The sequence below is a fragment of the Aythya fuligula genome, chromosome Z (assembly GCF_009819795.1).
Source record: "Aythya fuligula isolate bAytFul2 chromosome Z, bAytFul2.pri, whole genome shotgun sequence".
Lineage (NCBI taxonomy): Eukaryota > Metazoa > Chordata > Aves > Anseriformes > Anatidae > Aythya > Aythya fuligula.
The window spans coordinates 34,174,968-34,186,895 of record NC_045593.1 but is presented as its reverse complement, the minus strand read 5'-3'; the positions used below and the strand labels follow the sequence as shown (position 1 = coordinate 34,186,895).

The 11,928-nt window shown below is 39.9% G+C and overlaps 1 protein-coding gene across 16 annotated transcripts in view; it reads left to right on the top strand.

Moving 5' to 3' along the window:
- Positions 1–672: 672 nt before the first annotated feature.
- The window catches only part of MPDZ (multiple PDZ domain crumbs cell polarity complex component), a 114,599-nt gene continuing 103,343 nt past the window's right edge, over positions 673–11,928 (top strand). For 15 of the 16 annotated variants that reach the window (XM_032206236.1, XM_032206235.1, XM_032206237.1 and 12 more), the window contains exons 1-3: positions 673–730; positions 8,846–8,920; positions 9,557–9,723. In XM_032206236.1, the coding sequence (XP_032062127.1) occupies positions 8,905–8,920; positions 9,557–9,723 (183 nt within the window). In that variant the 5' untranslated portion in view covers positions 673–730; positions 8,846–8,904. Of the gene's footprint in view, positions 731–1,284; positions 1,304–8,845; positions 8,921–9,556; positions 9,724–11,928 lie in introns of those variants that run through there. The other variant, XM_032206230.1, reaches the window with a different exon arrangement.

The following is an 11,928-nucleotide window of genomic DNA, read 5'->3' as shown; positions in this document are numbered from 1 at the left end:
TTAAATTTTTTTTTTTTTTTCAGAATTATTTTTTACTGTCTTACCAACCGTTTCTTCATTATGTGCATTACTCTCACGGTGTTTATACTTACGTGAAAGATACACAGCACCTTATTTTAGTTGCTGAAAAAGAGGGAAAATCACCTTTTTGTTAGCCTTATGACCTCATTCGGCATTTTGGCTAATTTCACGCTTTATTTCCAAACGTTTCCCCTTTCCCTCCACTCAACCCCAGACTCATCTTGCTGACCCAGCGGGGATGACGGTGGTTCTTTGGGGTGCAAGCAGGGGTAGGTAGCTTCGTGATCTGCGCTGCGCCTGCATGAGGCTGGGCCCGGCTGACCTGCAGCAGGAGGCACGGCGCACGCCACAACCCGAGAAGCTCACGGGCGAGTGCCCGCTTTTTACAAACAACAAAAACAAAAAGGGACAAGAGGGGAGGGCAAGCCCAGCCGCCCGGTCCCATCCTGGCGAAGGGTGTGCGCTGAGCCAACCGGCCCCCTTCGGAGCCTCGCCTACGGCCGGGAAACCGCTGGCAGGGCCCCGGGCAGAAGACCCCTCGGCTCCCCCCGAGCCCTGCCGAGCCGAGGCGATCCGAGCCGCGGGGGCGGCGGTCAGGATTAGGTTTCAGGCCGCCGGGGCGTGCCTCAACGGCTACCCCGCGGCGCAACGCGGCCGGCGCCGTTACTCGGGGTTGGGCAGGGCGAAGGCAGAGAGCGGAGCCGGGCGGGTAAGCGGGGCGCCGGGCCGGGCCGGGCCGGGCCGGGCCGCCCGCCTTTGTGGGGACCCGTGGTGGTGCCGGGGCCGTGCGGGGCCCCGTGAAACGTATTTATTTCCCGGAGCGTGACCGTGGGGATTTCGGCTCGCCGGGTTGCGGGGGGCGGCTGGGAGGAGGAGAGAGGCCGCGGGGCCGTGCCGGGCTGAGCCTGTTGCTGCCCCCGGTCCCCGGCCGCGCCGTGCCGGCCTGGCGGGCAGTCCGCATGTAAACAACAGCCGCGTCCCCCCCGCCGGCTGCGGGAAGGTCCGCCCGCCGCCCCCGTGCCTCTCCCACATCTCTTTCTTTCTTTATTATTGTTTTTTTATTTTCCCCTGCCAGGGGGCGCCGGGGGTCGAAGCCGGGTCTTGGGGGTGGGGGGGTGGGGAAGAAGAGGGGAGTTGGCCGCTCTCTGGAAGCGAGAACGGGGCCGAGCGGCCGGCTTGCACCCGAGCCGGAGCCCTGGGGCTCGGATGCAGGGTGCCTGTATCTGCTGCTGCGCTGGTTCGCGGAGCTGGAGCCCGACAGAGCTTTCCGAGGCCCCGCCGGGTCTGCGTGAAACACGGTCCTTTCCGTGGGGTGGGGTGAGAGGTGCAAGGCTGAGAGTTAGTTTTTTGCCTTTTGGTGGGTCTGGTCGTGCGAAGAGAAGGGTTTGCTCTGTGGGACGGTCTGTTTCTTGTGTGGTGCCCCTCCCCTGCATCCTGTGCGTTCCTGGGTTACTGGGAAGAATGATTGGGAAGAATGACAAAGGCAAACCCTCACAAAGCTGACCCTTTGAACTTGTACCACATTTAATGGATTTGATTTATAACTTGGCTAAGAAGTGTTATTTTCTCTTTTTCCCTTTCTCTTTTCTTTCAGCTTTAAAAACAGTGCCTCATCCCTGTATATTTTTGCTCCCTTTCACACACACGAGACTTTATTAGCGTAAGCTGTTGAACAGAAAATATCATTACTGGCTATAGTACTGGAAAGGATAGCTGGAGTCCTTTGCCCAAGCAGAGCTGTCTGTATCTTGATCAAATTAAAGGGCCTGGCTTCAGCTGTTGTGGGAGTCTGTTGTGTAATACCTTGTGGTTTCCATATCAGCAGTGCATTTTCCAAGATAACAACTTGTTGGGAGGGAAGAGTTTAAACTAGTGAAACGGAAAGTAGAATATTTGTGATGTTTATATGGAAATGGAAAATAATGTAACATTAGAAGACAAAGAATGCAGAATTAAAATATCTAAGGGCATATCAGCATAGACATTAGCAAGCAGTGTTTTAGTGGCAGAGAACATCATATTTTTTTTAAGTTGTTATCCATTTTTAGATTACGTATTTTTTTTTTTTATTTCTATATTGCATTAACAGAGCATGCATGCAACATTTACTGATAATGGCTAGTGTTTCTAACTTCCTTTGTGCTACCAAGAATTTTTTTCTTCCGGAACAGGATGTGTTCTTCCCTCTTGTCACATAAAAGTGTATTAGTAAAGCTAGATTGCTATCGGCAGTATGGAAAAAAGAGCTGCACTACTTACATACTAATAGATGATCTTTATTTTCTGTCTGGCACTGTGTCTGTGAATTCTGTGGAAATTAATGTCATACAACTTTGCAGGTACTCAGATCACTGTAAATGGTTTTAATTGATAACATTTTAATCAGTGCCTTGAAAACCAAAATAAAGGCCTTTGAAATTGTCTGGTTCGTGTTTCCTATAAGAAAATTTAAAGTTCCATAGGTGGTATGAAGTAAGTTTTAAAATCTGCTTTCTATTGAAGCATCCTGATGAAGCAGTTTAAGCCAGAACAATACTATGCCGACGGTATGGTGTATCATCATTGGTAAGAACAATTTTGTTTTGCCATTGACATACACAGCAAGTCAATACATAACTGTGCCATTGAGTGTTTAGTGCCCTCTTCTCACACACAAATTGCTTTGGAGTACTGTTGCTGCTGCTTATGAAATAATTGGCCTAGACAGATTGAAGTATTTCTTTTAGTAGGGTTTTCAGAGCAAGTCCTTACATCTGAACCACCTTGTACAGTAGACTGGTTACATGATGTAATGACTTCCTGCATTACTCTCCTTTAATTTTCAGAAAATATAATAGAAGTTCTATAGTGTCTTCAGCTTTAAAGGAAGATGACAACTCTTCATTGAAGATCAGTGGCAATTCATCAATGATGCTTCTTGTTTATTCATTTATGAGTACTTCTTTCACCTCTGTGAAGAGTCCAGTATACATTAAGAAATGCAGCTGTTGTTGGAACTGCATTTAATTAAGCTTAACTGAATTTAATGAATATGTTAATCAAATCTGTATACTAAAGAAGTAAATAGGCAACAGTAACCATGCCTGGATTTTATACTGACTCAGGATATGTAGTGTCACATATATTCTGCATATTCTTAAAAATTGCTTTTCAGTTTCAGAAGCTAATCCTATACTTCTGGTGTTTGAAGCAAGTGTTTTCAATTAATGCCAATTTAAACTGTTTACTGAAATATATGTATATATATTTGTAAACAGATTATCTATTTGTTACTTTACTTACCATAAAAAAAGTTTCCCTGCTCTGTTGTTTTTTTTCAGTACTCTTACTGAATATTTCTGAATATCCTACATCGCATAAGTTTAAGCAGAAGGTAGAAGCACAAAGTGTAGTTTAGGCCCAGTTCCAGGTTGTAATGGTAACTTATGCATCAACTAACATGAATATTACATTCACGTAGAGGTTCTTACTGAGTTACAGAACATTATTAATTCAACAGAAAGGAAAAGATTCTGCATTTATCTGAAAGCACTGTAAGTTTCCTTAAAACATTAGTGTGATGTGTACAGAAGGCTAAAATCAGTTGAGTGTTCAAAATTTAATTTTCATAGTTGGTTCAAAAGACGTTCCTTAGCTCTTTCAAAGGACTTTCCTCTGACATGTAGAGCTGCTACTATCATCCTTTTACGTGTTTTTGATATATTCAGTATTTTGCTAAATTTCAGGGAGCGTCACTTTTCAAACCAAACTGCTTATAGTCTTAATGTAGGCTATCTATTTGTGAACCACTTTTTTTTTTTTTCCCTGCTTGGAATGTTTCAGAAAAATTTTTGCATTAATAAAGCTTTTAAATGTAAATTTCACATTTCTCTTGTTACATTCCTGGTAGTCAGTGGAAATCTGCTTTGTTTCTTGTGGAACAGAGCACATTAATTTTACCTGTATTTAGTCCTTACAAATTGCTTTTTCTTTTATTGAATCAGTTCCTCTTCTGTCATACAGAAGCATGCAGTCTGAGCATGCAGTTCCTTGACTTGTGAAACAGGTGGTTGTTGTTACCTGCATGTTGGTGACCTGTCAGTGAAGTACTGGGCTAGCCTTTTTTCACATCTCTATTCATTTCCACTTTTTGTTTCTTTTTCCCCTCTTCCCCTGTTTGTCACTGCTCTCCTGCATTTATTTCCACATCCACTCAGTCCATGCTCAGGTATGTATATCACTTTCATTATGAGTAATGAAGGCTATACCTGTCAAGCTGCAGTGGTCAGTCCCATCTAATATTGCTCGTAGTCCTTGAAAGTGAGCTCCCTTCACGACAGTGGAAGAATGAATAGGAAGCGCGAGACCTTTCAGTTTACCTTGGATAGTTTCAGCTGCCTTTATATTGACAAGTCTTGTCTTCCAGGAGTTCAGGCATCACCTTAATTTTCTCCACAGGGATAGTAGCCAGTGTGGCAGAAGTAGCTGGGTGAAAGAGAAGAGCTCCTTTAAACTGCAGGCAATACCGAAGGTTTAGCGGTAATTAGTATCTTCCATTTCCTGTGTGGTTTGGTTTTCATTCTTGTGCCAAGCAGGGCTAACATGCCCGTCTGAGTGACAGAAAGCAGGGGAAAGGAAAGACAGAGGATAACAATCAAGTACAGAAGGATATATATACCTCAGCCAAATTCAAGCCCAGGTGTTGAAATTTAGATTAGGAGTTTTAAAATGCTCTTTTTAGCAGCTACAGAATATAGGTGGTGATTACCATGTTGTTTAATTGAATCAGATTTGGTTTTTAATCTCATGCAGCTCCTAGGCAAACTTTGTGCCTAGAGATCGCTCTCAAGATAGGTGTTTCCTTTGTATCCTGAGAGCGCTTAAAGTAATGGAAGAGCTATAAGTCAAAGCCTATTACCATGTTTTCTACCTTTGTCACTGCATGTTTGTTAATCCCGTGCTATGAGTGTTAGTTTTTGAGGTATTTTCTGAAATGGATTTATGAAATTGTAGATGGAGTACCCATCAATGAAAAAGAGTAAGTTTCCTTGTTGAAACTACATGATCGTGAAAGAGTAATAATTAAAAGTGACTAATTTTTTTTGGTGAATCTTCTGTCTGTTTCACTAAATAGTTTGTATAGTTGCAGTGAAGAGGAGGTGGTAAATATAAATTTAATGTCTGGTTTTTAAAATTCTTATACCTATGGATTTTAGTGTTTTAGGAGTATGTTCTAAGAAATCAAGACTGCAGCATGTCGGCTCTTTTCTGGCAACAGAAAACATAACTTACAGAAGAAGGGTAGCTGCAAGAGTGTAGAGGTACATAACACACATTTTTGTGTGTTAGTTGGGGATTTCAAATTTTAGAAGGGCAAGTGTATTAATGAGTATATGAAAGGGACCATCTTTTATCTTTTGTGCATGCTTAGTAGAAGGTTACATATCTTTCATTGTGTACCTGGCTAAAATTGCGTGTGCTTTTTACTTTCTTAAAAAACAGGAGGGAAGAGAGATGTCTTTTTTTTTTTTTTTTTTTTTTTTTTTTTTTTTTTTTTAAGCTGGATCTGTCAGATACCCATACCTTTTAAAAACATTGAAGTGCGATTAACTTGCTACTCATTTAGCAGTACTTCAAGTAGCCAATAAAAAAGTGCAATTCATTCAGTCAGTGTTCTTATTACTGTGAAGAGATTAATGAACTTTTGCTCTGAAACACACAAATAGTTAAAGCCACTTTGAATTAAGCTACTAAGCTCTTTGAGTCATGAACAACCTTTGTGTCATTTATAGGAGGGTAAGTTTGGGCTTCAGACTCCTCTGATACAGACAGCCAGGAGAATGGAAAGTAAGACAATCAGAAATATCTCACTTGTGTCTCTAGAATTTGTCATTGTGTTATAAAAACACTCTCTGTAGCAAATGATGGCTATACTTCTTTCAACAAATAAAACTGTGCATCCTTCCCTCCACACTTCTCCCTGGACAAGATTTGTTCCAGTGCATTTTTACTGAAATACCTAGAATCAAGCCGCTTTAAATGCCAGCAGTTGCTGCTGCAGTGGGTGGTGGTTGGTGATTATAGATGTCTGTGCAGTGCTTGCTGCTCTTGTACTTGGGCTACATTGATGTGCCACTAAGCTGGTGCTGACAAATCCCGCTTGCTAGCGTGGATAGGACACAGCAGGATCATGGTCACATGGTTTTTCGCCATTTACGAGTGTGCACAGAGCAAAGAGGGGTCATCTTGGACTGTGAGACACAGAAATACTGGTGCGCCTCAGTGCCTTGCTTCTGCGTCAGAGGAAGTGTCCTGAAGGAAAACATCCTGACGGCAGTTTCAGTCTCGATCCCTTTTGGTGCTGCAGTCAACAAAGGCATTAAGCGGGTCAGCTGAGGAGGCAATTTCTGCCAATATAAACACGCAATAAGGATAATTAAGGAGAAATAAAATAAAGGGTGAGTTTAAAAAAAAATAATGATTTGCTGACACTCAAGTAGCTCTGGAGCAGTATTCCTACCTCTAGTGCATGAGGTAAATATAAAGTATATCATGAGTGCCTTAGCAGAGCTAAGCACTTTTTTTCATTGCAGATTAAATAGGATCATCTCTATCTCTAGAGTCTGTTTAAGTGACTTCTGTTAATAAGTGTCCATTTTTAGAAAGCTTCCATTACAAATCATCAGAGATCATTATTCTAGGATTGCACAAACACAGTGGTGACCTTGTCCATTCTGTCGCCTGTAAAACATGCTTTTCACAGCACACTAAGAATGATATTTTAGGCAAGTTGAAACATAATGTAAAGCAAGATCCTGCAGCCTCAAAAGATGTTTGCTCTTTACAGCTGCTTCTCTTCCTGAGATTCTAAGGGACCTAAAGCAGAACAGTAAACTTGTAATTTTCATGATTAGTTCATCAAAAGGTTAGAGTTAAAGGTATTATAGCAGTGTGCATGTGCATGCAGTAGCATAATAAAAGGGTCATGGGACAGATGTGACAGAAGTAATTTCTTTTTTTTTTTTTTTTTGATGCAGTTCTCTGCATCCACAACACAGCTGCTTGAGCAGTTGTACAGAAAGAGCTGGAATGGTGAAACAGGGAAAATCTGCTTTAGTTGGCAGTGCCACTGAGAGGAGGACATAAACAGGACATAAATGGCTCTGTTTGTAAATAGGGGCTCTGAATAGAGGATGCGATAGTTGTTTTTTTAATTTTGAAGTAAAAGCTATCAGTGCTTAAAGTTTGGGGAATCCAGCTTCTTTCTTGATTTTTAAATAGCCTTATCCCATGTGAAATAGACATTTTTTTTTTTGTCTTGATTTTGAAGGGTTACAAGGTGAAAACGTAAGATATTCTTTGGTTTTGTTTTCAGATCTGGTAGTCATGTGCTGGGATTACCTTGTTAAGTGAGAAAACATTCATGAAGGCTTGAATTTCGTGCCTCTCTCTAAGTAGTGTATTGTCCTAAAAATGATGATCAGTGTTTCTCTGGCAATGTATTAGTAAATTCAGACACAAATAAACTGATATGAAGTTTCAGGCATATTGAAACTAGGGAAGTCTTGGCAAGGGAACCTGAAAACATTCTAAATCCACTTGAATTGAGTTTTCTGTACAAACTGCAAATGATACGTGCTTGTCAAAATATTTGTCTTGGTTTGTGATCCTTCTAACTGAATCCATGTTGAAAACTTTTTTCTCGCTGTTATTGTGAGGATTGACTCATGCTTATCCTGCTCAGCTTCTACAAGTTCTATTTATACTCTTGAATTTTAGTTAGGCTCTCACCCCCAGAGATCTGTCAGTATCACCCTTTCTTGATTTTCCTTTTTATGTACGAAGAAAAAGTCACTTTTCCTGAGTGTTTACTGATCACTGTTCTCTGTGTGGTGATTTGCTCACCAGACTGAAATTGGGATGTTGTCTTAAACTGCTTTCCTATTCTCAAGAAAACAAAGGTACTGTTTTGGAGGATAATATGAAGAAAGGCACAGCTGATTTCATGTATCTGCAATGAAGTTTGAACTCCTCACTTCCCTTTAGTTACCCATCTCCATCATTGTTGTGGATGCATGGAGGGACTCTAGCACTAATCCAACATTACAAATTTCTGAACAACATCAGACATGCTATTAAAAAACAAAACAAAGCAAAAACCCTAACAAAAACCCTAACGAAAACCCACCAACGCCCCAAAACCAGACCAGTTTCAGAAATTTATTCTTCCCAGGACAGAGCTTCCTGCCTGGAAACTTATGTTTGCAAAAATTGGCCGTCATTCATATATAACTTTTAATACCAGTGTATGTTAATAGTGGAGGTTGTAGTGTGACAGGCCTGGATAGCATTAACATGTCATGGCTTCAGTGACTTTTCTTTTTAAAGGTGACTTTAAAAGGTAAGCTGCAACTCATGCAACTGAAATTGTCAACATAGGGCTTGAAAACTGAACCCAGGGGTAATGCTTTTATGAATCACTGAAAAGGAAAGCAATGAAATGCTGTAAAGTGTCAGTGACAGCTGTGATTCATAGCTTCTGATTAGAGCAATTCAGGAGATGTTGTGGAGCTGTATACAGACAGAGCCTTTGATATGGAAATGTAAAAATATTACAAAGTATATTCCTAAAAGCAATTTTCAGGAAGGTTTTAAGCTGTAAAGTAACTCAGAATGTGGTCACCTATGAGGTTATTCTAATTATTCAAGGAGATGTAGTTTTTGTGGGTTGTTATTTTGGGAGGTTGTATATTGCTTTCAGAAGTCAAACTTTTTTCTTCTTGTTCAGAACTCAGTACTTAATAGTCTATAAATGTGACAGTTTTCCTTGTCTGATATTTTGCAGGAAAATACTGTATTTGCTACCACTTACCATATTGGAGTAGAAGCTGAGAAGCTGAAAAAATGTTGGAAACAATTGGTAATCTTTTTATTTGTATCACTGTATTTTTTTAGCTAAATTAAGTGTGCTTAATAGATGTAGGATGTTGGTATATACTCCATATATTCTATACAGCCGAGGTAGGTTTTGTAAAAAACAAACAAACAAAAAAAAAAAAAAAAAAACAACTTGCCCATATAATTATACATACATAATTTTTTTACCATAGGAAAACACATCATTTGTTTAGTGTATTTATCTTTTTCAACTTGTTTTGTTTTAGTCTGTAGTAGAATTTTAGAAGTTCATATGGAAAAGACAAATGTTTCCTTTTAGAGATATTTGTGTCACTTCTTATTTACAGTTGCCTGTACACTTATGTACACTTACGTACAGTTGCTACAGTTCTTGTAAATGAATTTTAATGAAGGCTCTTTCACTTTTGCAACCCAGTTTATAGTGGAAAGAAGTGTAATTTTCTTTGCTCTCTGTCTTGTGCTCTGCCTCTGACTTCCTGATTCATTAAGACGTGTTTGGGATGTTTTTTGTGTTCAGAACTGAACCACTGAAGTCCTCTGTAGTTTGAACAGAAGAGGGATTTATTAAAATCCATTGTGTGCTTCCTATGTCTCTGTTCCTAAATTTACACTGACTTGGAGTGAATTATCTCTACAGATACGCATCGGGCTCTCCAGGCCGTAGAGCGCTTACAGGCAAAGCTACGCGATCGAGGTGACATTGCAAATGAGGAAAAACTGAGCTTATTAAAATCGGTGCTGCAGAGTCCTCTTTTTAATCAAATTCTCAACCTTCAGACTTCTGTTCAACAGCTGAGAGATCAGGTAGGAAAAGCAACCACCCAGACATAAGAGAAAAATTGAAGGTGCAAAAATAAGTGTATCTCTTTGCATGTTTTGTAGTGAAATTATTAAATTAAAGGTCTGATCCAAAGCTTCAGAGAATCGAGGAGGATATACCAAGTGACTTTTCTGGGTTTTATCGTGGCCCGTAGTGTATACACGCACTTTTTACGTACGTACTTGTAAGATACGATGTGCACTGTAGGGAAATAGTGGTACTGGGTAGTAAGTTAATGTACAGCTTTCTGTCTGTCCTTCAAAAGGAAGCAGTATGTTTTGTTTGTGGTCTCACTTTTTTTTTTTTTTCTTTCCTATGAACCTTCTATTGATTCCTTATATCTTAACCTGCTAAAATGAGAATATATAAGTGAAGCTGTGGAAATGTTGGCTTCATAAAGCGATGAAGATATATTTTTCTTGACATTGGAGTAAGAGATTAAGAAAAAGTGAGAGTTTCTGCCTCCTTTCTCCTTGCTCAGGAGTTTAAGTAAAAGTATGACTTTTATGCCTTCCTTTGGTGAGGAAGAGAAAAGGGGCATCTTATTTTTATTAAATTTATTATTGTCATCTTGCTCTGATGACATGGAAATAAAAACTTAAATATAAAATGTAGTTCAGTAACTAAACTACATATCTAGCTCTGCAAATAGTTTTTCCTGTTGAATTCTGCAAGATGGGTGATTGTGTGACTAGTATGCAGAAATGCTGAAGTAGGAGTAAGCAGCCCCTGTGTTTTGACCATATCATCAATATGTAGCTGCATCTGGTCTCTGGCCAGGCTGTAGCTGGTGAAGAGTCCTTGTCTTCCTGAGGCTAATACAACTGCATGGTAGAAGGGCAGAGTCTGGCCCTTTGCTGTTTCTTGTAGATCATCTTGATGCTATTTTACATAATCAAGAACTACGTTAGAGTGGTGCCTATTGTGCCATGTGTGACAGTGTTTTTTGAAATTTGCATTTTTGGTACGTGCTGATTTGATAATATTGGAGTGATTAAAAAAATATAGAAGGAATGCTGCTCTGATGATTTGTTCACTCTGTTATTTGGAAAGTGGTACACAAAAATACATGGATACTTATGTGGTGATGACAGTGGAAACATACAGTCCAAAAATAAGGTGTGCCTGAAACATTAGAGGGAATTTGCTTAAAAGGCAGATGAAATTTTTACTTCTAGTCATTAGTTTTGAAGTTGAAGGTTGCTTCTGTTTCTAAATACAGTCATCTAAGTGAGATGCAACTGATAGTCCATAGGTTATTTCAGATGAGCATTTTTTTTTTTTAAATCAAGTAATAGTTTCACCAGCAGCCCCAGCCTTGCAGGTCTATCTGTGCAGTAGCTTCAGTGTTCTGTGCATGTAGCGCAATATATACGTAGTATCCAATCTAGCTGACAGGGGAACCACTTGTACATGTATGTGATTTTTTTAATATGCACTTATATGAATGCCTGCACATGCAAATGTGAGTTCCCATGTGTGGATTTGGGTGACCTCAAAGAAATTATCCAATATTTTCTCTACGTAATCATTTCTTCCCTGCAGTATAACTTGAAATAGTCTGTTTCCTCTTTGCTTTATTTAAATGTTTATAAATAATATTGAAACAAGGGGAAGAATAAGTGTAATAGGCAGTCAAGTTAGAAAATTAAATTTCTTGATTTCGTGGCATTTTCAAAGCCCCAAATTTGTTCAAGGCCGCCCTATAGTTTTATTTATTTATTTATTTATTTTGATGGCTGGAAAGGCACTGTGATCTTGGAACTCTTAAATTAGTAGTTGGTGAAAACTTCAAGGCAGGTGAGTATTGACCAGGCTTTTTGGCTGAGCCCTGCCAGACAGAGGATGGAGACACATTGTTTCCCAAGCACTTGCAGTCAGAGCTATCTTTGAAACTTGTCAAGTGGTGCTGAGCTAGTTGTAGCAGTCTACCCATTGCAGCCTAAGATCGTTAAATTCTCTTGATCCTGCACAATAAGCTGTCCTGAAGTTGAAACGTGGTCTCTGTCTTCTCAAGGTAAAGTGTGACAGTCTGTTAAATTGTTAATGTGTTTCTAATTAGTTGATGAGTTTTTGAAGAGTTAGAAGACTACTGCAAAGTTCTCAGGAGAAGGGCATCTGTCAGTGAAGTATTGGCTTGGAGGAGAGGATGGGAGCATAGGAGCAATGATGGCAATTTACTTTCTAAA